This window comes from Ursus americanus, chromosome 25 (genome assembly GCF_024610735.1).
Source record: "Ursus americanus isolate L20-20 chromosome 25, mUrsAme1.1.p, whole genome shotgun sequence".
Taxonomy (NCBI): domain Eukaryota; kingdom Metazoa; phylum Chordata; class Mammalia; order Carnivora; family Ursidae; genus Ursus; species Ursus americanus.
The window spans coordinates 14,522,826-14,548,716 of record NC_142151.1 but is presented as its reverse complement, the minus strand read 5'-3'; the positions used below and the strand labels follow the sequence as shown (position 1 = coordinate 14,548,716).

Below are 25,891 nucleotides of genomic sequence, written 5' to 3'. Positions count from 1 at the left end.
AAAAAACAAAAACAAAAAACATCCTGTTCCTTGTAATAATCGACAGTGTGCGAGGCAGTGTGGTGTAATGCAATGGAATGCAAATTGGCCTAAAAGCAGAAGATCTGGATTCATGTCTGTTTCACTTAAATGGTTCACAGTGTTGGACTTATTAGCTTCTTTGAGCCTTAGCTTTAATATCTGTAAAAGGGGAATAATAATGTTTTCCTTATTTTTTCTCCTGTTGGGTCATTTGGGTTACTGTCAGGATCAATTGAGATGTTTTTTGAAGTACTGTCCACGTATTGGTTTTATGTGTTGTTTTTTGTTTTTTGTTTTGCTTTGGTTTTAGTAGTAAAAGTCAGTTACTAAAAGAGTTGCTGAAGAATTTTCAGGCTCTTGTCCTCTTTGAGGTGAGCACAAAGTAAAGGGTCTTATGCTTCTGTAGCTCCCCATAGCTGGCTTATCCAGACCATATTTTGTTCCTAACCTCTGCTGAGTCCATTTTGTTGCTCATTTGCCTGGTCTCTGCCATTGCCTTGGCCCAAGAGCAATGCAAGGATGGGTTGTGGCAGAAGACCAGGGATCACACAACACCAGCGAGACCCCCTCTTGGAGACTCCTGCATTTGTGCTAATGGCATGACTGCCTGGACCACTTGCATCCTCTTTCCCTCTTTCGCCTCTGTTTGCTGATGGTGGCCATAGCAATAGCTTTTATTGTCTTGCTTAAGGATTCCTGATGCTTTGGAAAGTTTCTTTCTCTTTCTCCCATTCTGCTGAGCAAACATGAGAGATCAGGGACGAGGCTAGAAGACAGATGTTGGGTTTGATGATCAGTGAAAGGAGATATGGCCCTTGACTTGCAGTATCCAGCCCCTTCAAATATAGTTCATGGAGTAGGGTTGTAATTTAACCACTCTCTCTTTGTGTTTTCAGGGAGTCAACGAGTTGAAGATGAAGCCCAGAGCAGAGTGCTGTTCTCCCAAGTTCTGGTTGGTGTTGGCTGTCCTGGCCGTGTCAGGCAGCAGAGCTCGTTCTCAGAAGAGCCCCCCCAGCATTGGCATTGCTGTCATCCTCGTGGGTACTTCCGACGAGGTGGCCATCAAGGATGCCCACGAGAAAGATGATTTCCACCATCTCTCCGTGGTACCCCGAGTGGAGCTGGTAGCCATGAATGAGACTGACCCAAAGAGCATCATCACCCGCATCTGTGATCTCATGTCTGACCGGAAGATCCAGGGCGTGGTGTTTGCTGATGACACAGATCAGGAGGCCATTGCCCAGATCCTTGACTTCATTTCAGCCCAGACTCTCACCCCCATCCTGGGCATCCACGGAGGCTCCTCTATGATAATGGCAGATAAGGTAAAGGAGGGCTACAGGGAGGAGAACTGGGCGGGGCGGGGGGGTTGTATCGAGAACTGAATGATGCATGTGTTTTAATGCAAAACTTGATGATGCAAGATGGAAAGTAACCAGAATGCATTGAGTAAGTAGATAGATCGGGAATCAGTCTCTTCCTCTGGAGATGAAATTGAGGAAAAGGTACAGGTATTCAGAACTCCTATGGTTTTGAACAGGTTTGTGTGTCCATTCGTTTGTAAATGGATTCACTGAAATGACTAAGAAACGTTGACGCTTCTAGTTCTGTGATACATTTTCTTCAAATATGTGTGTGCATAGCTCCTTTAAACCTTTAAAGTAAGGCATGCTCTATTCTTTTTTGGAAACACGTATTCTACTTCCCCCCCGCCCCATGCCAGCTTCAAGACTATAAAAAGAAAAATCCCTCGAGGCAGATTATTTGTCTCCTTGAAGATACAAATGTCATAGAGAAGTACTTCTCGCTAAGGTGTCTGTGCGTGTCACACGTGGATCTGCACATTGGAATGGATTTTAATCCATGGAACTAGTAGCAGCTACATTTTGTCCATGCTTAGATTTGCAGGCAGTGGTTCTAAACCTTGGCTGCACATCAGATCACTGAGGAAGTTTCAACACTGCTGCTGCCTGGGTCCCACACCCGGAGATTCTGATTGTTGGCCTGCTGTGCAGCCTGGACAGCCGGCTTCTCAAAAGCTTCCCCTATGTGGTTAAGGTTGAGCACCACAGCTTTAAGGCCTCAAAGAAATCCTAGCCTCTTCTACCTTAACGTTAGGTTAACTGTTCTCTGACAAGCCAATTAGCATCTGACAGTGATGCTTATTCTCTAATTTCAGAAGGTGTTTTGTTTGTGGTTCTGTTTTGTTTTTCCATTTTTTACTTATTCAGAGATTTTTCCTTGCTTTATTGATTATTGCTCATTGCTTAGGTACAGCGCTTCTCACATATGCGGTTATTCATATCTTAGAATGATTCATTTCACCATAAGTGCAAGATTTATTGCCTCTCATCAAAAAGGTCTCTATCTTTGCATCGTCATCTTCTACTTCTTATCATCACTTTCAAAACTGTCTGTAGTTTTGTACTTAAAGGATGTGCAGTGGGGTCACTGATGTTTGTAAACACCTCAAAAAGCTGGCACTGACACCACAAGCGTGCTCCTAGGCCAGTTGAGAACCACTACAGCGCAGGGTTTAGCAGCCTCAAGTAACCGTGTGCGATCACTACCGCCATCTGTCGGCAGCAGGCGGCGATGACTCGCTTCTGTTTGGGAACTTTATTCAGTCTAGGAAAGGTCAAGTTGAAGTAACTCAAGGAGGGACCCCTCCGTAGTTTCATTTGAGAAAGGTCTTCTCGCATTCACCCAGGCACGGGTAAAGACGTTAGAAAACAAATTCTGGCACTGGAAGCCCCTGCTGAGGGAGGTGGGGTAAACTGAAACAGAATGGAAAACACAGACCAACTGTGACAAACCATTGAGCTTTTGTTTCAGGTAGATTTTTTTTTTTTAAACATCATTGTCCTTAGCTGATTAGGTTATATTTTAGCAGTGGTATTTTGAAGGCACGATATTGCGCTGAAAGAAGGCCAAGATGGATGAGCCAAATTTTTGAATTATAAATAAGTGCATACTTATCTTGAGAGCACGACAGGTGAAAATAATTTTTTTTTTTTTTTTGGTTATGCAGGCTATTGTGCAACTTCCGTTATTTCAGCACTCCCTCCCTCCTGCCCCCGTAGAAAAGGTTATCGGCCACACTGGTTAGTTGTTTCTCTGTTGTGCCTTTTACAAACGCGTAATAACAATATAATCATATGAGGTAAAATGCAGACGATGTTGAGACGGGGCTCTTTTGTTCATTGATTTGTTTTAGGTGCTTTAGTGTTTACCATGTGCTCATAGCACTTTGCATGCATTGTCTTATTTAATACTCCTGACAACTCAGCGAGCTAAGTGATATTACTTATCTCCGTTGGACAGATGGGGAAACTGAGGCTCAGAGAGATGAAAAAAACCATAGCCAAAAATGACGTAACTAGTAAGGGGCAGCCAAGACGTCAACATTGGTTGCTGGCTCCAAAGGCCACATGTGCTCTTGCCTCTCAAGAAAAAGGCGAGGCTAGTCAAGGTCTCACATACCTTCCTATTCTTTACTTCATCCTCCCTCATCTTACACCGTGGTAGATATTACCTGACTAAAAGTAATGCATCACTTGATTCGAACGGCAGTACTGGGATCTGACTAAGGAGAGAAGCAATGACGAGATGAGATGGCATAGCGATTAGGTGCAGCATGAGTCCACAGTGGGCCCACTGGTTCCTACTTCTCAGGGCAAAAGGGAGGATTGAAAGCAGTGAGGTGATGGTAATAAGATCCCTCTCTCATCTCTCTCCCCTTACACCTCCCACCATGGCAAGCACACCCAAATATTCCATCTTCTCTTTTTCTCTTTCCATCAAAAAAAAAAAAAAAAAAAAAAGCAAGCTGTGGTTTTTAGGCAATTTCCTAAAGTAGCCTAAAAACTATCTAACTGACTTCTAAACTGAGAAGATTTCCAAAAGGTAAGTAGAAAGAAGAAAAGGAAGAAAGAAGGAGGTCCTGATACCACTGAGGCTGGAGAGTGGACGGCTCAGCCCTGAGGAGTCAGAAGCTGCAGGGGAGGGTGAGCGGGGACCACCGGGGCTGAGTGGGCAGCAGCACTGAGATTCCTGGGAGCTGGGCAGAGGGGCGTTCGCAGGGTTAAGGGATTTGCATGAAGGCAAATACAAAGAGTCCCCCAGATCTCAGAGAAATAAGCTTTTGGGGCAAGTTTCAAAAATAAAACATCTCAAGTTCTAAGGCCAGTTTTTTTTTTTTTTTAAATAGAAGTTTATTTTTAAGTACCATGAACATATTTTACAAACATAGAATGAGGACACAGAGTTTGACAACTATGAATCAACTGTGCGGCCACAGGACGAGACATTTGAAAATGGAACCAATGCAGAAAATCTAAGCAATACAGCTTTGCTGCGTTTAAGGCCTAGTCTTTGAGGTACAGGTACCGTCTGAAGGATGATAAGTAAGCCTTCCATTTTGCTTCCCCCTTCGAGGAGATAGGTACTTGCCCTGCCGTTTTGCCTTCGTTTTGTTGTTGGTTCGCTTGAAATAAAGCCCACTTAGTAAGTGTTCTTGTGGAAGGTTGCATTGTAGGAATAAAGTCCCTGATTAAAGGAGTTTGTAATGGAAGAAAACACGGATATAAGGATTTTTGACCAAAGTAGAGAGAGACACAAGTTCAGCATCTGGTCATAGCTTGTGCTCACTTTTTTTTTTGCATATGCTAATTAATGAATACAAACATTAATAAGTGTTCTACTTTCTCAATGAGGAAATGTACCTTATACCATGGTGGAAAAAAGCATGGGAGCTGGAAGAGTAGAGCTGTTAGAAGCTCTGAATTTGGAGTCAGAGCTGGTGTTAACCATCACCTCTAGATGTGGGAATCTGGACTACTCGCCAGCCACTTAACTCTAAATGTTGATCTCCTTGCCTGTATAGTGGGGACCATAATATATATTATAGGGTGGTTGAAGGTTAAATGAGAAAACACATAGCAAGTGCTTCACTAAGTGTCCAGCACAGCATTCTGCAGGCTAAGCTGAAGGTTATATGGAACAATTTGAAGAAAGGGAAGTTTCATGATACAGGTAAAGAATGGGAATTGAACAGAGTCATGGCCAGTTGTAGAGACATTTCTGAACTGGAGGCCAACCAAGAAGAGAGGTCAGGTGGAAATCTGGGGAAGGGCTCTGATATGTGAGGTAGGACCTTTGGTCCTTCCCCACCATTAAGCCAAGGCTCATTGGTGGTATAGCCATGCCATACCCAAAAAAGGCACATTCAGCTATGGAAGAGCTCTCATAAGGAAAGTACTGCTAGGTGCCTATAACACAAGACTGTTTAGAATAGTAACAGAGACCATTTAAAAATGTATGAGGTGATTTTTGGCAGCTCTTCACCTGAGTAGAAAGAGTCTTCTTTATTTTGCCTTGTTATAATTGCTTTTATTCTCCCTGAGATCCTGGATTTAGGATGCCAATCTCAATCTAAATAATGAACTAAAGCTAGATGTACTTCCATTTTTTTCCCAGGAGGTTTCTCTGCTGATTTGCTGAAATCTTTCTTTGGGTTTTCAGATTTTATCTCAGAGAGGTTAAATAACCCATCCGGGATACCACAGCTTGTGAGCAGTGGGAATAGGATTCAAATCCCAAAAGTACCTATCTTGAAGCTCATGCTTCCGATTGATACAATTCTGCCTCACAGAACCCTAAAGTAAGAATTAGCAGTCCTGGGGCGCCTGGGTGGCACAGCGGTTAAGCGTCTGCCTTCGGCTCAGGGGGTGATCCCGGCGTTATGGGATCTAGCCCCACGTCGGGCTCCTCCGCTGTGAGCCTGCTTCTTCCTCTCCTACTCCCCCTGCTTGTGTTCCCTCTCTCGCTGGCTGTCTCTGTCTCTGTCGAATAAATAAATAAAATCTTTAAAAAAAAAAAAAAAGAATTAGCAGTCCTGAGTTTTAGTCTCCAGACTTATGAGCTTTGGAAATTTGAACAAACAAATCACGTAAACTGAATGATACTCATTTTACAATTTATAAGATTTCAATTTTGTTTTCTGCCCTACCCACTTTACAGCACTTTGAAAATACAATGAAAGAAAATATGTGGAAAACTCTGGAAAAGTATTGTACAAACAGTTGCATTAGGTGAGAGAATAAGTAGCAGTGTGATAGGGAATGACAGACTTACTGACATTAGCATTAGGGCCAGTGAAAATGGTTTGGGCAGGAGGTAGCAAGGAAAACAGGAAGTGGAAGTTACAGTAGGATCAGGCAAGAGGACCCAAGATCTGGTCTTTAGTGCTGCAAGAATGGAAGAGAACAGGGTATGCCAAGTAGAGAGTCAGGGTCTGGAAGTAGATGGGTTGATCAGAGTGAAGTGGGGTAGCTAAAACAGGCACCATACTCCATACCTCGTTCCTAATTCAAGGACATGTGAAAATATCCTCACTCTGGTGTCTGTTGTTAGAATTTTTTCCTTTCTAAATTGTTTGGTTGAGAAATGATGTTTTGAATAGCACTCTCATCTTTTGTACAGAGTGCTACATTTTGAATCCAAGTAGGGCTAGGAAGATGGTCTTTACTCTTCATTGGCCCTATATTTTCTTGCTCCCCCCCTGCCACTGTCTGTGCCTCCCCCAACACACATCTCATGGTAATGAGTTTGGAGAGAGTGGTTGAGCCAGCAGTGATGTATGACACTGTAAATAGACTATTGTCTTTCAGTTGCTCGTGTGGGTTTCCATATCCAACATAATCTGGAAACCAAGATGGCTATGCTACTCATATTTTACTCTGTGCGTCTTCCTTAATTTTGGTGTCTCTCAGTTGTTTACCTTGCTCATAGTTGTCTGTCCTGTGGTCTTCCTGGGGACTGAATACTTGAAGAGCAAACTGTGGTGTTACGGTATGGGTGAGGAGAGTTAAGACATAGTGGAGAAGGCAAGAGGGTGAAAAAGCTAATAGAGCATGCCAACTTTGTGCCAGGCACCATGTGAGTGAGCATTTTAATTCTTATGCAACCCTGTGAGATAAATAGTAGTAGTATTTGTTTTTAGTTGATGTGGATACTATCAACCATGTACCACGGCCAAAGTGACCCAGCTAGAAAAATAGTGGGACTGGGATCCAAATCCAAGAATGTTTGACTTTAAAACTTTTTTTGGCTGATTTTGAAACTCACAGTCCACACACTGAGGAGTCAGAAGAAAGCTGGGATCGTATTCCCTGCCTGGAGGTCCGTTATTCCTCTCCCATCCTCCCTTCCTCCTCGAATTATACTTTGGGGAAAAACAGGTGGGCACTTCTCTCTAAGACCCTACACACTTTATAGTGGTGTAGCCCTCATGTCTGTGTGGATTCCAGGCCTTTCCACCTGTGTTGGTGGAATGGGTGTCTTGTTGGCCAATACACCCTCCCTTTTAAAATTGGAGCTAGGATTTGCTTTCAGGAGACTGGCCAGTTGAAGTCTAGGTGCAGTTTTAATGCTTGGAGAAACGTGAGGCCATGGGAATTACTTTAGGCCTTTGTAGACATGGAAGCACCTGGGGCTAGAAAGGAACACATGAGCCATCCTGTGTTTCTCATCCATCCTCCAGGAAAGTGATGGCATGTCTACAGGAAGGCAGTTGTACAACATGGGGAGAATGCAGGCTTTGGAGCCATTAGGCTTGAGCGCTGTGTATTCACCAGCTGTGTGGGCTTAGCTGTGCTGTTTAAGCTCTCTGAGCCTCGAAATTTCCTTTTGCCAGATGGAGACAAAATAAGACCTAGTTCTCAGTGGGTGATGAACTTTAGGAAGCACTGTAGCCAGGGCTTGATACACAGTAGGGCCCTTTCTTGTATTTTCATATACCAGACCTTTCCTAATCATTTGAAGAAAATGGGGTCCAAATGTTTTCCTGTTAACTGAAAGAGAAACCCTTGGGATGTCCATACCCTTCACTTGAGGCCTGGTGGATAAGCAGTAGCTCAGTGGGTTCTGCCTCTATGGTGATGCAGTTATTGATTGTGACAGGATCAGGACTTACCAAGATTTTCAAAGCCAGGACGTACAGTGATTTCAATAAACTGATATAGGATTTAAGCAATGAAGATAAGTCAAGAACACTAAAAAAGAAAGCCTAGCAGAATAAAATAGTGTTTGAATCTAGGGTCACTCATAGATTTGGAAGTGTTGATGTATAAGAAAAAGTGAGTTGTTAGATGAGGGACATATTAAAGGTACTCGGTAGGAAGCAGTGATATGTTATATATGCGGGGGGGGGGGAGTTAATTCACTATCACCAGCCAGCTTTTAACTGATCATACTGATACCCCTGAAAAACCCCTTGGATTGTGATGAAGAATATATTTTTATTTCCCTTTCTGAGATTTCTGTGATTCTTTTTGCCTTGTTCTTAGACATTAGATCTGTATTTTATTCAAAACTATATTTTGATTCTGTGGTTTAAGGGTCCAAGATGCATGAGAATCATGTTAAAGGCCAGTTTGATTCCATTTTTCTGAGGACAAAATATTATTGCTACCATTCTCTTTTACAGTGACAAAGAACACCCAAAATTATCATGTGTTGTTAGGCAGTTGCAATGAGAAAAGAACTAACATTGATTGGTCATTGACTTTTGTCGAGCTGTGAGCTAGTCACCTTATGTGAGCTTAAAAATGTTACTCTATTTAATTCTTTCATTGCATTTATGAGGCATGTATTTTGTCGTTTTTCACAGATAAGGAAATTGTAGATCAGAGAGGTTAACTGCACTGCTCAGGACCTTTAGCTAGTTATTTGCTCATAGTGGCTTAAACAAATAGGTGCTTATTGGTGTCTCAGAACAAGGCACCTGGATACAGGGACTGCTGGGGGTGATTCAGTGACATAGTGATGTCAGGGCTGACCTCTGGGATTCCCTTGGTATTTTCTTCATGGTTACGAGGGTGCTGCCCTGGCTCTAGGCATTGTGCCCATACTCAAAGAAGGAAAAGGTGGGGTGTGGGTATTAGATCAGGAGGAGTCTTCTCCATGTCCCGAATCTCATGAGCTCAGACAAGGTCACGTGGCCAACCCTGTGGGGATTGTGAGGCTTTCTCGTGGAGGTGGTAAAGGGGCAAGGGTTGAGAATGGCTTTTGGGGTCAGTCAATAGGATCTCTCAAAGGGAGTAAGTGACAGTCTGGGAATTCAACCAATGTCTGTATGATTTCAAAGCTCGAACATCTCTCGTGTCATTTCTCTTGGTTTACACTAAACCCTGCTTTTGTGTGCTCTTTTTCTAATCTCCTCACATTTCCTCCAGAACTGGGACCTTGACTCATCCGTTATTTCCTACCCCCCCCCTTATTCCTTTCTGCTGGCATTTTTTTTTTCTAGCTGAGTGGTCCTCAGAAGATATTTGAAAATGTTTGAGGGGGAGGTTTTTGATGTCATGACTGCTTTTGTAGAGTGTGCTTGTGTGCATGCATCTGTCTATGTGCTCTTGGCCCTTGGAACCTGGAGACCGGGCATGTTGAGTGTTCTGCAGTATGTATGATAGTACCCAACAGTCAAGAGTAATTCTACCCAAAATCCAATTCTTTTCCTCACTGAACATATTCACATCACTCTCATATTAATAAACAAACATAAAAGCTTTCCTTGACCCTGGTTCTCCCTCTTTCTTTCTTTTGACAGTTCAGCTCCTTAAAAAGTAGTTAGATTGCTGTTTTCACTTTCTTGTCTCTCACTTTCTACAAAACGCCAAAATCAATGGACTTTTTATCATTCTTGACCTTCTACAGCATTGAACACTGTTGACCCTTTTAGTGCTATTCCAAGAATTATGATGACAAGAGTAATTAGGTTTGTCATACATTTGGTGACAGTGGGAAGGAGAATGACTAGAATTTAGAACATGGGTAGGTCATATAAGTGGAAATGTCTAGTAAGCCATTGGATTTGGACCTGGAAGTAAACAGAGTGATTTGGGCTGGAAATATAGATATGAACCTCATCAGTGAGCAGAGGGTACTGGAAACCAGGAGCATGGCTGAGATGGCTCAGAATGAACAAGTGGAATGAGGAGAGAGGAGCGTCAAGGACAGAACCATCTTAGGGGGCACCATCAGTTGAGGGATAGCCAGAGGGGATGGAGATGGTAAGGGAGCTAAGATAGTTATTGGAGATAAGAGGAGAACAAGAGGGACGCCTGGGTGGCTCAGTCGTTAAGTGTCTGCCTTCGGCTTAGGATGTGATCCCAGCGTTCTGGGATCGAGCCCCACATCAGGCTCCTCCGCTGGGAGCCTGCTTCTCCCTCTCCCACTCTCCCTGCTTGAGTGTTCCCTCTCTCGCTGGCTGTCTCTCTGTCAAATAAATAAATAAAATCTTAAAAAAAAAAAAGAGGAGAACAAGAAAAACAAGGAAAGAGAGGCATTATAGAATCCAAGAGAGAGTTCTAAGAAGGGTAGTTACCCAGTCTGGGAATCAACCCAGGACACTCCCTTCTCCCCTTGGGATGGTTGTGCAAACAATAAGGAAGCCCTGTGATGGTCCTCTTCCCTCCAGGCTCTGTGATGACTTCAGTGCTGGCACTCCTTCTCTCTTGTCTGCACTGCCACATGGTAGGGTACCTGTGTGGTCCTTTAGAAACTCAAATCTGATCGTTAAACACTTTCACTTAAAACTCTGCACTGGTTCCCCACAGCTTAGAATAAGACATCCTCTTTGATCTGGTCCTGGGCTACCTCTCCAGGATTTTCTCTTAACCTCACCGCCCTTGAGCAGTAATGCTATGCCACGCTAAGTTATTTAGCTCTCCCTGACTCGTCCTGGCTCTGTGGCATCTCTGTGCCTTTGTTTGTATACCTCCTCGCCTTAGAATATCCTCTCCCTTGTCCATCCAGAAACACCTACTCATTTTTCAAGAGAAGTTGTGGCACTTCTGTGAACCCTCTTCTGACTCTCCTCCTCGCAGGATTTACTTTTTTTTTTTTTTGTACTCCACCTGTGCCCTATTTAGGCTTTTATCGTAATCTGTCTTACTTATCTATCTGTCCAGCTCATTGTAGACCAGGCCTATACTTTACTAATTTTGTATTCCTAACACATGCCATTGTGTCTGATGCGTAGTAATAGCCAACTTTGATGAAACAATTAAAAATAATTAAACTGTGTGCTCTATATCCACACTGTAATGGGTTGAGTGGTGGCCCTCCAAAAAGATATGTCTGTGTCCTAACTCCGTAACCTGGGAATGTGACCTGACTTGGAAAAAGGGTCTTTGCAGATATCATTAAGTTAAGGATCTCATGATGAGCTCATTCTGGATTAGCCAGGGGGCCCCAAATCCAGTGACAGATGTCCTTATGAGAGGTAGAAGAGGAGAAGACATAGACACAAGGGAGAGGGCTTTGAAAGAGGGGCAGAGGCTGGAGTTTGTTAGCCACAAGCCGAAGAAGCCACTAGGAACTGGAAGAGGCAAAGGGCAGTTTTTCCCTAGAGCATTCAGAGGGAGTAGAACTCTGACAACGCCCTTGATTTCAGGCTTCTGAACTGTGAGAAAATAATTTTTTGTTGTTTTAAGCCACCACATGTGTGATAATTTGTGATAGCAGCCCTAGGAAAGTAATATCCACATCATAGTTATGAGGGGTATCTCTGGGATCTCACTGCCAATGTTGTTTCCTGGCTTAGCCATTTACTGTGTGATCTCTGGCAAAGTACTTAACTTCCCTGAGCCTTAGATTCCTCCCTAGAAAATGGTGATATAAATAAATCCCATTTCTTAAGGTTGTTAAGTAAGATTATTGAAAGTGCTTTGAAAAGACCTGGCAAATAGTAGGACAGTGAGTGTGGGTCTATGAGAGGTTCTCAGTTAAGTCTCCGTTGAGTGAATGAATGAGTGAGGAGGGTGATGTATTTAGAAAGCCAAGACATCATTGTGATCTGAACTCACCTAGTTCTGTGTTGCTTGGGTGTGCACTTTGGCAGCTCTATCCAAAGGTGGTGCTCTGACATTCTGGACCCCCCTGGGGCCTGGGCCAAGGCTGAAAGAGTGAAGTGTCAGCATTCTGGGTAGCTGCTTCTCACTTCTTTGTTTTGTGTGTACATGCATGTGTGTGCTTCTGTGTGTGTGTGTGTGCGTGCGCGCGCACATGCACGCTTGTGTGTTTGCAAATGTGTTTGCTGCTGTCTTTATCCTTTCCAGTGCCCAGGATGGTGCATCTTACCTAGGGCTGCCCTCCCAACCCAAAGTCCTCCTGCTTTTAGATTTTTCTTCTTCCCTACCCTCAGGTCAAAACTCCTGCTTCTTTTCTTTTTATTCTCTTTCATTCTGTAATTTTCATAGTCCTTATCACAGCTGTAATTAATCACAATAGTTTTTTATTATTATTATTAGCTACCTGCCCTGCTAGACTACAGGCTTCATAAGGGCAGGAACGATGGCTTTCATTTTCGTGTCCCCAGAACCTAACATATAGCTTGGCACATAGTAAGCCTTGAATACATATTTATTAAATGTATGGATGAATTAATTATTTCAGTGCAGCAGGTGTCAGTTGTAATTAAGAGAAAAATATTTTAAACTCAAATGAAAATGGATGAGAGAATTAATCTCTGGTTGCTGGAAAATACATTTTTGTCTCTCTCTAGGCTGTTATGCCCATCCCCCCTCTCTTCCTCACACATGCCAGATACCAGCAGTCGACAGCTTGGCGCTCACATCTAGAATTTTAACGCCCATGTCCACGTTATTTCTAGCACCCAGACATGGCAGAAGGGCTGCCTCAAGTTAGGGGTGCATTCTGATGTAGCAGAGCAAAACTTCCGTGCGGTGCAGTTGGACGCCAGTGATAACCTTGACGTTAATAGCCTACTTTCAAAGGCGGAAGCAGGAGGAAATAAGCATTTTTTTTTAAGTTCCAGAAGATAAGCCTATGCAATTCACATGACCTACTAATCAGCAAAATATCACCAAGTAAATTTAATCAATGCAATTAAGTTTCTAAAGGTAATAGCAAGAGAGTATGAAACTTCTTTTAGCAAACAGCATCCTTTCTCCTTTATTTATTCATTCATTCAAAAAATATTAATTAGGGGGCACCTGGGTGGCTCAGTCAATTAAGTATCTTCCTTCAGCTCAGGTCATGATCCCAGGGTCCTGGAATGGAACTCTGCATGGGGCTCCCTGCTCAGAGGGGAGTCTGCTTCTCCCTCTCCCTCCGTGCATCCTGTTTGTGTTCTCTCTCTCTCTCTCTCTCTCTCTCAGATAAATAAATAAGTAAGTAAATAAATCTTTAAAAAATATATTTATTAGGTATCTACTGGATGTCAGGAACTCTCCAAGGTCTTGGAGATATAGCTGCAAGAGAGGCACATCCTCATGGTGCATTGACTGGCAGTAAACAAAGATATAAATTAAACAATATTATTCTAGGTAGAGGTAAATGTTTTTATGAAAATGGCAGGAAGGGGTATCACATAGGGCTATTTTAGGGTTATCAGTGCAGGTCTCAGAGGAGGTAGCACTTGAGATATGTATGATCAAGGATCACGATGCCTGAAGATGTTGAGAAGCATTTTGGCAGAGAGAAGAGCAGGTGTGAAGGCCTTGGAAGGGGCATGTTTTTGTTTTGTTTGTTTTTTGGATGAGTATCAGGATGGTCAGTAGAATTGAAGGGTGGTGGGCAATGGGGACAATGAGAGAAAATGAGGCTGAAAGGTACCGTGGGGCCAGATCATGTAGGGCCTGAGAGTCTTGGCATGGAGTTGGTTATTTTTCGATTCATTCCAGAAGGTGTAAGAAAGGAGTGAGGTAACTTGACTTAGCAGCTTTTCGGATAGAGACAGACAGTATAGTGGATAGAATATATACCTTGGAGGCATTTTAAGTCATGTCTCCACCTTTCAGAAGCTCGGTGACATTTGCTATGTTGTGTGACTTCTGTGATCTGGTTTTTGTTTGTTCTTTTTTTTTTTTTTCATTGCTATGAGGGAGGTAACATTCATCAACTTCAAAGAGTTATCATGAGATTAAATGAAATAACCTTTGAAGGACTCATTACTTTGCCAGGTACACACCTGGTTTTGAATAAGTGCCTGGTAGTGTCATTTCTAGTAGCATTGAAATACAAATTCCTCTTGAATCAGGAATCATTTTCTTTTGATATATCTATGGATTATGCAGCTTTCCATTTGGTTTCATTGTTTTTACAGCGTTTGCTTACAGACCTGCAAACAAATTGGCAAAGTATTGTAGGCAGTCAGAAGCGCTATGATTGGCTTTCCTCCAAGTAAATAGTTGCCTGTTATTTTGAGTTGTTGGAGTTCTCACGCACCAGTGTCCTATGGCCAGTTCCTGGACTTGTGTTTACATAGCTGTAGTCTGATATAATTTCCCCTTTTTTCCAAATGGGGGTGATGGCACTGAGAAGAGTGGCGTTGGGAATGGCGCAACTGGGTTAAGATGTTGGGGTGAGAGGTGCGGGCATTGAGAATGGGAGGTAGTGTAATAGCCCAGCCAATCAGTGCAGCCTGCCTTGACCTGAGGACTTCTGGCACTTGCTTCCCAAGTCCTCCTGGCCTGCCACCATGTGTTTTGAATGTATTCCGTTACCTTAACAACATGTTGTCCAGAGTTGTAAGGCGCGGCAGCCTCCAACCTTTGAGCATCATCGTGTTGCTAGGACAACAGACTTCATGGGAAACCAGGCTCCACTGGAGTTCCAGCATGCTGCTGCCACCCACCCCTCCCTCCTCCTCCTTCTGCCTGCCCGTATGTCCACTGCCTTCCTTCTGTACTCTCACTTCTGCCTTCACAGATCTGCTGTCTGCCTGGCCCTTCCAGCTCCCTCCAGCCCCTTGGCCTGTATCCACTTACGACTCACTGTAGTGTTCCCACTGCTTATTTGACAAGCAAATATTGTCCGTTCTCAAAGCATAAAGCTGCGGGGATGGTGGGAACGAAGGAGTTAAAAAACATCCAGAAAGGGGAGAAAGGAGCTTGACAGAGTTTCTTTAGTCCAGTTGTACAATGTGTGGAAGTGGTTCTTACCCTGACTGGACCTGAGAATGAACAGAGGATTTTATTTTATTATTGTAATATGAATTTTATGTATATGTAATATGAATTTTCTGGCTCCATACCTAAGTATTCTTTGGGAGTAAGGCCCCACCAATTGCTATTTTCACAAATCTCCCTTAAGGGATTCTGAGATACAGCCAGGTTTGGGGACCATTGGTGAGTAGAACACATCATATTGTTCCGATGATAAAGTTTTGTGATAATGAGTATCTATCTGTGGAGCTTTTCTGTTTCTGGTCCCCAGTGCAATGCATTCAAGCGGCTGCTTCATAATGATTAAAAAGCAGGAAAAGGAGTTGGAGAAAGATGAGTAGAAGCTAATGGAGGAGAAGAGCAAAGAAGAATGGAAGGGAGGGAGCAATGGGAAATGATAAGGAGAGGCCATGGAATTGGGAATGGGGAAAGTCAATCATCAGACGTCAGGTTCAAGGGCCCTCTCGCCTCTGACTTTCAGTTGGAGTGTAGGCTGTGAAGTGTCTTGGTCTAGGCTCACTTCACATGCTCTTTGGGGTGTGTTGGGACTCCTGGATTTTCCCTGTTTCGTAAGAGAGCTGGATGGGGGTGGATATGGGGTTTCAGAAGAAGTCCACTTCCTCCTGTTCCTTCCTTTAAAATAACCAAGTGCCTACTATATGTTAGTGCTGCGCTTTATGGGGGTAGTGCCTTACCTACACTGAGCAGATTTAACCCTCGAAGGAGCCCTAGGATTTCGGCGGTAGGATTATTCTCCTTCTTTTATAGATCGAGAAAAGCGAGGGTGGGAATGGAAGGTAAGTGGCAGGTAAGTGGCCCGCGGTGACACACTGGCCGTGGCAGTGTGGGAACAGGGCGCCTTGCCCGGGTGGCAGTAAAGCCCACGGACATCAGGAGTGTGTTGCGCCTCCGCTTGAACACTTCCATTTACTTGGTCTTCTTGGGACATTAGCTTAACCCAGGAGGGGAATGTCCCAACTGTCCGGACAGGCGTCGACTGGAGCCGAGGCAAAGGTGATTCCTCCCTCGCCCAGACCATCTCGATTACGACCCCACCATTCAGAATGAGAGGACAGCTCTGAAGGCGAGAGGAGAGTAGGATGAGAGATGAGAAGTAGAAAGGGAAAGAACAGTCAGAAAGAAAAGGACGTGGGGCTGAGCAAAACTGCTAGGTCTGTCCCAGTCTGATGGGGCCTGGGACTGAAGCTGCGTGGGAGCCCTGGTTCTTCCCAAACTGAACTCTCAAGAGTGTGCCTAGACCCCGAAGCCCAGGACACTGCCAAGTGGGTGCCCTAGGGTTTGACTTCGGGGTCAGATCAGACTCTTCACTGATGTTTCTGGGGTTGCGGGGGTGGATTTTTTTCATCGCTTTTGCTGTGTGTCAGGAGAAAGTGAGATCAGATGTACATCAATCAAAGACTCATCTCAGCAGATGAGAAATCGACAGAGAAGTAATAGTATCTCTGTCTCGCTGTCCTGGATGATTATAGGTCTCAGAGCAAACTAAATCTTCCCACTACCTGAATAGTCTTAGAGAATCAGCTGTAACTACTGTTACCTTGGACCAAAATCCTCACCAGTTCTGGAAGTGGTACCGAAAGGCTGCTTCAACTGACCACTCGTCATCCCCTTCCTCCCGGGCCTCTCTTTGTGCTGGGCCTTCAGCATGTACTCTCCCTTTTAGTTTCCCCAATGGTCAAAGGCCTGTTTATGTGCAAGAGTGATAGGTGTCTGAAAGGTATGTGGTGTCAGGGTGGAGGGACAGATATCCAGGTGGGCTCAGACAACACGTGTGAGAAGCAGATTTCTCTCTCAGTATGGCAACCCGTTCCAAAGGGGGAGAGGCCCATTTGTCTCCTCCTCTTACGATTGGGACAACACAGAGCACACACAGCGTACTCGGTACGTATTTGTTGGTAATGATAGATCCTTTGAAATCAGATGGGAACAGGCCATATGCTCTTGGAAAAGGGCCTACATTGCAAGGTGGGATGGATGAGTGAGATGTGTTTTTGCAAGTTCTTTTCATCTCTAACATCTGTGATCCTGTGAATAATTCTCTTCTCCTTGGCCCCTGCTGGCAGCTTGCCTGGGATCTCTGCCAGAGCCCTCCCCAGCAGCCCCTCTGAATAGAGATCACAGAGGGTCTCCCACTCTGGATGGATGGTTCTGGAAGCCGAAGTTGATACTGAAAGTAGGAAAGAAGGTTTGTATCCCAGGGTCAGAGCTCCGGGATAGAGGAGTTTGGACAGGAGGTATGAGTGCCCATTTCCTAGAACCAGGCAGGAGAGGAGTGGGGAACTTCAGCTGACCTTGTCAATAGCAGCAACAGTAGCAGCTCTGGCTATACACATGCTGCCCATAGACGCTTTTCTCAGGCTATGCAGCAGGACCCCAGACAAGGCTCTGCAGGGTAGAGAGCAAGGATGGTGCCCAGAGCCCCAGTTCTCATACTGCCTTCCTGCCATACCATTTCCCCAAGGACGGCTAGCCCATCTGTATGTGAAGAAGCTAAGAGGTAGGAATACTTTTTTTAAAAAAATATTTATTTATTTATTTGATAGAGAGAGAGAAAGAAAGCTTGCGTGATGTACAGGAAGGCTAGGTGGGAGGTCTCGGAGGGAGGGGCCCAGGGGGAGGGAGTTATTATGAAAACTAGTCTGTGAAGCAGGGAAGGGGATGCGGACACAAGTTTATCTCTCTACATGCTCTGGCAGAAGGGCACTTGCTCTTCCTTTGGTGTGTTCCTTGTGCTCCCTTTGATCTATTTGCGAGGCTCCCCAGTCATTACAGTAGGGGTCTCCAATGGTTGTATGAGTTATACATGTCAGGAGCTGGTTTCTAGTCTGATGGAAGATGGCAGTAGAGCTTGAGTAGGGGTCATTTCTGTGTTTGGGGGACTTCCAAGTAGCAAGCATGGCTGCCTTTGTCATCCTGATCTCAATGGTGAGCCCTGGGAAAAGTTATACAGTTGGAAAAGCGTGTATTTTTAATCATTTAAAAATTCCTCTTCCCCATGCTCCTTTCTCCCCTTGACAACTGCTACCTCGTTTAGTTGTCCAGTGGCCTTTTTTCTGCCCCCTGGCTGCTTAGAGGACTCCCTCCCTCCTGCCCCCAGCTCCTCGCATTGTCCTCTGGTGGGGCTTTCCCAAGAAGCACTGTGTAATTCAGTCTTGGGTCTGTACTCCATGTAGCCCCCCAGTATTTCCTCCTTATAGGTCCCTGTCTCATTTCAAACTGGGAGACAGTCTAAACGGTCAAGTCCTTGCCACGGTCTGAGTAGAGAAGAGCAACTAATGTGTGATCCCCCTCCATGAGGATTTATGTTTTAACTCAGAGGAAGAAATTAGTACGAGTGGAATTTTAGATATCATGTTGGGTCATAAGGGACATATATATTTAAAACAGAAAGTATTTTCCTGATGGTCCTGAGGCCAGGCTCTGCTGGGAGACCTTGCTGCAAGCAGAAATGCTGAAGGGCAGCCCCTTGAGAAGGGCGTAGGTTATCCCTGGCTGAGCAGGGGACAACACAGAACCTGCTCGGGCACCTTGGAGAGCATGTACTGTTAAGGCGGAAGGCCTTCTAGGCCTCTAGAGCTCATTTTGGGAAGTAGAATAGAATCAAGTAGAAGTAGGAAGCCCAGATTAATCAATGAACTCTGTGGATTTCTAGACTGTTTTAATTTTTTAGAAGATTTTTATTTATTTGAGAGAGAGAGAGAGAGAGAGTACAAGCAGGGGGAGGGGGAGGGGCAGAGGGAGAGGGAGAAGCAGACTCCCCACAGAGCAGGGATCCTGACGTGGGCCTCAATCCCAGGACCCCAGGATCATGACCTGAGCCGAAGGCAGATGCTTAACCAACTGAGCCACCCAGGCACCCCTAGACCATTTTAATTCTGCTCTATATCTTTGCCCTAAGATTTCTTTGGGCAAATCTTACTTTGCCCTAAGAATTCTTCGCTGCCTTTTACTGCCCCCTGAGACTCACCTTCTTTTTTTTTTTTTTTTTTAAGATTTTATTTATTTATTTGACAGAGATAGAGACAGCCAGCGAGAGAGGGAACACAAGCAGGGGGAGTGGGAGAGGAAGAAGCAGGCTCACAGTGGAAGAGCCTGATGTGGGGCTCGATCCCAGAACGCCGGGATCATGCCCTGAGCCGAAGGCAGACGCTCAACCGCTGTGCCACCCAGGCGCCCCTGAGACTCACCTTCTAACCCTGGGTCCTTCTTTGTTTCTCCCTCTCTTAGATTCTTTGATTTCTCCTCTCTATTCTTCTTTCCCTCCTCTCCCTGCTCCCCATTCCCCCATCATTTCATTTCTGGTTCTTGTTTCTCTGTCCTTCTCTCCCCTCGTCCTCTCCCCTGTCTCCTGTGACCCACTCTTGCACGTGACTTGGACTTTATGTAGTGCACTCAGCCATCTTCATGCTTCATCCTGTCAGCGTCAAGGTCCCTCAATGGCCTACCTTAGGACCTGGCATAGTTAGAAGTTCCCAGGTGGTCTGTTCTTGACTTTTGGAGCTGACAAACGTTAGTTTTACAGTCTGTGGCACGTTGGTTCAGTTGGTCAGAACTTGGCATGTAATGAGGCCAAGCAGGGACGTGTGCCCTGCCTCTGTAGAGCCCTGTGAGCTCTCTCCCTCATGGCAGAGAGGACCTCTAGTCACCAGCTTTCATTTTCATGCCCTTGGTCACAGAGGGGGTGTGGCTCAGGGGCTGTGGCTGGATCAGTGCCTCATTTATTGATAACGGACATCAGTTATAACATTATATATTTTTAATTAATATGTTTATTTTAAGGTCATTGTAGATTTGCATTTTATATATCTTAAGGCATACAGATGTCATATACAGGTGAACTATAGGATTCAGGCCCAGGCAGAGCTGGACTCAGATTCCAGTTCTTTTCCTGCATTAGTTCTGTGGCTGTAGCCTGGTTACTTAACTTTTCTCTACCTCACTTTCCTTAGTTGTGAAGTAGTGATAAAAAAGAACTGGCTTCTTTCAGTCTCCGTCTGCCTGCACTTCTTCCTCTTCCTCTTTTGTTACTAAATCTATTCTGGTACACTGTTTTTCTTCTTTCTTGTTCTTTCATTTTACCAGTGTTTCTAGAACTCTCCCTCCCCCCCATTCTTCCCTTGTCCCTGTTTTGTGCTTCTCTTTCTGTTTTCCTGACTCTTGGCCCATTCATTCTTCATCCTCCATTTCTTGCTTCCTCCATCATCACCCCTCATTGAATTTCACTTCCTTCCCAAGGCACGTTTCTTGATCCATTTCCTCTGTCATTCACTGTTCCTGGGCCCTTCGTGGCTTCCGGGAGAATGTGCAACCCTTAATTATTTATAAGCATGAGAGAATAATTACAGAAATGATTTAATTACTTTTTCACATAGATCCTAATAGCAGCTGCTGGGCTAGGTGATGGTGGAGTTGGAGCATATCAGCAGGCACACTTGATAAGAGGAAAAGGTTTGGTTTACATGGGTTTGAGGTGGGGGTGCAGCTTGTAAAGAGTCTATAGAAGATTTAATCTCATATATCAAAGAACTGAAAAAAGAATCCCACAATAGGCAATTATACACAGCTAGGATTATATAAAATGGGATTTACATGTCACCAGTATCTTAATTGAGGTGCGAGGGACTGGGGCTATTGTTTTAAAAATTCACTTTGGATCAGGTAGGTAGTATAGTGGATGGACTACTACTGCTCATTTCGGGTGGGGGGAGGAGCTCCTTCTAGCTCCTCTTTGGGGTTAAATGGGAATATTCATTTAGTGGCATTGGGGCTGCAGTGGAAAGAGCCTAGACTGAACTGCAGTCGGGAAGCCTGGTTCTCATCCTTGCTCATAACCAGCGATAGCTGTTTGACACATCAAGTCCCTTAATCTCTCTTAGTCTTACTTTTTTCTTCTGTAAAATGAAGGAATTGAGATTTATAACATGTAGAACGCCTCACTAGGGGAGAAAATGGCACAGAAATTAGATGAGGAAGACTGAATTTGATAAACTAAGATCTGAGAGGCCATCACGAGAAGTTTGCAGTAGTCGGCTACAAAAACAGGGCAGAAAATCCATCCTAGAAGTTTCTGATATGATGTCTAAGAGAAGAAGATGTTGAAAGAAGGAGAGGGGACTAGTTGAATAGGGGGAAGACTCAAAAAAGAGTCAGCATGGGTAGATTAAAGCTAAACAAAGGAAATGAGGAAGAGTGACAAAATATGAACCTGTATTGTCACATTGTGAGTTTATAAACTGTGTCCTTTCTGACAGTTGCCGAGGTTTGGCATACAGAGGGCTGCAAAGAGAAGGCTACAGCTCTTTTTCTGCAGGGAAGAAAGGAGAGGGGCTTCCTGAGGAGGAGTGCAGTGTCCTCATCCTCACCCCACCCTGGTCCTTATTCCTTCACAAAAGTCCGGATGAGTGTGTCATTGTGCTGTACCATGTCACACACCATTCAGCCTGGAAGGGATCTTAGGGACTAGTGAGGTGCCCTTATTTCATGGTAGAGGACACTGAGGCCAAGAAAGATTAAGTGACTTGCCTGAGGCCACACCTCAATTCTCTCCTGGAGTTGGCCTAATTTCCCAGATTACCAGGTCGGCCTCTGGTATGATTTTTACCTCAGCAAAGTAGCAATCCTGTTACACAGTCTAGCAGATAATATGACATAATGAATTGCTGTCCCTCCCCTCTCCTGACTAGAGGTGAGGGACAAAAGCAAACTGAAATTAGGGTGGGAAGGGAGAGAATGACATTTTTTCTTTTTAACCTGGTTCTCTTGTGTCTGCACTAAATGTGGTCTGAGATGATTGAGTCAAAGTATATTAATGAACTGTCAGATATTGATAGAAGTGAATATCATTGAATTAATTTTTGGACTCTCTGTGATGGAAGACCCATATGTTGGGGATTTCATGAATTGAAGATAACCATATCAAGCAGATTTGTATAAAGTCAGTTCCATCTGGTTGAGACTTTTCCATGATCAAAGTAACTACCTACAGGCTATAGACAGGTCTTCCCTTTCTTCCAAAAATGGAGCCCTGAGATGACCCCTTCACTTCACTTCTCATCTTGAAGCATCCCTCTAAGATACTTAGGGAAAGAGGGACTCAAGAATGCATGGAAATTTGTGTGCAACTGGGGGATTCATACTGGAAGAGCAAGAAGGCTTCCAGGAGGAGAGAAGAGGGAAAACAGGAGAGAGATGAGAAAAAAACCCACAGTATGTATGGTTGGAGATTAAAAAATATAGCTCAATCATATATTTTATGATGTTTTACAGTTTTCAAAGTGAATTTATGTGCTTTGTCTTAATTCGATATGATAATTATATGAAATGGGAAATAGAGCCTTGGATTGTTTCTCTGAGAAACAATGACAGGTACCATCACCACCCCCATTCTCCAGAGAAGAAAGCTAAGACTCCAACGAAGGTAAATGATGTACCAAAGACTGAGAAATTATAAGTGGCAGGTCTGGGACTAGAATCTAAGTCTTCTGGCTCCCAAATTAATGCCTACAGGAGCAAAGAACCAGGTAAACCACACTGAAGTATGTTTAGTGGTGATGAGTGATCGGTGGTGTCTGATCAGGATGGGGAGTCAGACAGGATGCAGAGGGTTTGGCCTGGGAATTCTTCGTGGACCTTGGCTGAAGAGATGAAAGTTGAATAAAGAGCTCAGATGGGACTGGAAAAGATCACGAAGTTCCTTATAGGGAAGAAAAAGAAGCTATGGCTATAGTAAGTCTACATGCCCAAGAACCTAGACTATTAGAAAGGTCGGGCAGGTGTCTAGGATGGGGATTCATGGGTGAAGGCCCATGCACAGGAATTTAAAGATAAGGACAAGGATTAAACTTCAGTATTCATGAACAAAAGACAACAGCGTTCAAGCAAAAGATGGCAAACCCAAGTGTACAACGTCTCATATTCTCTATCCTCTCTTAGGGGAAAAAAGAGCCACGCTATTAAAGCTTTTCACCAGGATACACTTAAACCTGTTCTGAACAAAACGCAGAATGGGCTGGGACATTTTCCCTTCATTAACACTTCATTAAGCTTTGTCAGATATAAGCCTCCTAGCCAGATCTTGGCAAGGGACTCTTACCGAGGTGATAATGAGGAGAAAATGTACTAGGTTCTTGGCCTACTCTGGAGCTGTTGAATGTAGACTGAAATATATTTTGATAACATTGGCTTTAAGATGGATATTAAACACCATTTTACACTGGGCAGTGTAAATAGAACACATAGGCACAAACAGAAAGAGATAGACACACCAACAAACATGACACATTTCAGTGATTGGGTGATTTGTTGCAAGCAAATTATAAAAATCTGAGTTGTTTTGGATTTAGCAAATGATAAGATCTTGATAGATTTACAACTTGCATCTATTCTGTTTTTAAAAATGTCTCTTTCAAAAATAGACATAGTCATCTTGTGTGACTCTTCAAATATTTGTGTTTCTAGCCCTAATCGGTGTCTTCTGGCTATTTAATATTTATCAATTACCAGCTGTTTTTAGAATTAAATAGTGCTTGCTTTCCAGTAGCTTTTCTACTGTTCCTAAAAATCCTGTCTCACTGATTTAATATACTGTGAAAGTCTGAAGGTGCAGACATTTTAAGAGAAAAAAACGGATATGTAATCTTTACTTTGAAGAAGCTTCTGATTTGATCATCCACGAAAAATTGGAAAAAATTTAAAACTGGATCAATGTGAATGGCCCCAGAAATATTCAGTGTGGACACAGTTAACTGGAAGATTATACTCAGAGTAATCCGCAATCTGATATCAACCAAAATTTTGGGGTTGTGTTTGCACACATGTGCACATGTCTGTATATTCTGGAGAACATAACAAATGGTGTAATGTGTTTTCAAGGTGTTTTTCCTTGGCCCGGTGTTGATACTGTAGTTTTTTTTTTCTTTCTTTTAAACAGTGTGACCACAGTACTGCAGATTTTCTTAAAAAAAGAAAAATAAACCACTCCAGTATTCCAAAGAGCAACGATTCAGAAATGAGTTGGGAAGGGGAGAAGGTTAACATTTATGGAATACTTGCTCTGTGTAAGAGCTTCTTGTGTGTTATCTCATTATAATTCTCTTATTCATTTTTGCTGGTGAGAAGCCATCACGTCCTCAGACCTAACGTTCACCTCATTTCTATAATGAACTATAGAAGTTAGCTTTCTTTTCATGGACATTTTCACAAAAAAATGTCAACATTTAAATAATGTCATTGAATTATTGTATGATTAGCTCCTCGAAAAGTGGCCTAAGATTAGTTTATTCACTCAGTAAATGCGAGTGAGTATCCAGTACATGTTGACATGGAGCAGATCCCTGAGACTACACAGTGAAGTTGGAGACATAGACGGACATAAGTAGGGTTTCAATCAGTACTAACATGCAGCGTGCATCGATAAAGGAGTAAATGGCACAGAGGCCAGATGAGAAAGACCAAATTTGAGAAACTAAGATCAGGGAGGCCATCACAAAAAGTTTGCAGCAGTCAGCTACAAAAACCAGGTGAGGTCACCTTTAACACTTTAAAGACTTGCCATAGGACTTGGCAGACCAACGCACGTAAAAACTGCAGATGCGGATACTGGAGCTGAGTGGGCACTTAGTAAGAGCACTCATCAGTGTTCAGTGAGTGTGGAAAATAGAAGCAAATAAATTGAAACAAAAATCCTAAATATAATACAGTGAAACCCTCGTGTGACTGAATGCAGAAGATACGGAGTGGTGAGTGTGATGTTAGAGAATGGTTTTCGGAAGCACCCAGAAATCCCTTGACCATTGCAGTGACAGTTCTTTCCCCAAGCCTCCCCTTCTGCTGGGAGTGCTCCAGTCTCAGGGGAGACTTTAGTGCTTCCGGCACACAGCCTCTGTTGCCCATTCCTTAGAGGAGAGGTTTCCTGGTTTCTTGATTCCAGTTATTTTGTAATGAAGATGGCCGTGGTGGAATGATCTAGCAGGACGTCTTTATTTTCCCAATTAAAGCTATCTTTTAAAAAACCCTCTACCACATTAAAAAAATGGGGGGGGGAGAATGGGTATTAAAAACAAAACAAAATTAGGAGGTGCCTAATTTCAGTATTAAAAACAGTCCTTTCAAACTGAATACATTTAGTTGTATCAACAACCACTGCATTGTTCTTATTTTTCTCATTTCTCTGTGGGCCAGTGATAACTTTATCATGGATTGTCATTGATCCATGGACCGGTGTTCGGGAAGCACTGGTGTAGATATTATTGCTAGAGGCAACGTTAGCAAGGAAATTACTTCTAAGAGCTATGGATCCAGATGTGTCCCCCGAACGGTTGGTCTGGAGCCTGACAGGTTGGGGACTCTGCTCATATCCTGTGTCTCTGACAGAAATTGCAGCACAGCAAAGAATGTGGCACCGGGCGTCTCTGGCGTGTCAGCACGCTCAGGGACTGACTGATGAGGCTCAGGGGTTGAGGGGAAGTGAGCGATGTACTCTGTCTTCACTCTAGCAGGCCTTTATTTCTGTCCTGTGGGACATCTTCATCAATAATCTCAGAAAATAAAATACAGACACAACTTTCTGGTTGGAAGGTTATTTCACAATTGTGATGTGGAGGAGAAAGGACTTGTCCTGGGTGAGAGTGCTGGCTCTGTCGTGGCTAGTTGGGTGATGCTGGACAAGGCACACCATTCATTGGGTCTCAGTTTCCTTGTCCAGAAGAGGAGAATCGTGTCCCCTGGGGCTTACCAAGTCACCTTCAGTTTTCCAGAAACCCAACAGTAACTTCATATTTACCTACAACTAGGTTGCTTAGGCCAAGACAATTGTATGTTTCTTTGCTTTCAGTTAACACTATATCCGCTCACTGATGTACAGTTATCTCATTCTGCTC

At 43.7% G+C, this 25,891-nt stretch overlaps 1 protein-coding gene across 1 annotated transcript in view; it reads left to right on the top strand.

Annotated features, from left to right (window-relative positions):
* Positions 1-929: 929 nt before the first annotated feature.
* Positions 930-25,891, top strand: part of GRIN2B (glutamate ionotropic receptor NMDA type subunit 2B) — a 276,351-nt gene continuing 251,389 nt past the window's right edge. The window contains exon 1 of the mRNA XM_087855925.1: positions 930-1,346. Within this exon, the coding sequence (XP_087712051.1) occupies positions 936-1,346 (411 nt within the window). The 5' untranslated portion in view covers positions 930-935. The remainder of the gene's footprint in view (positions 1,347-25,891) is intronic.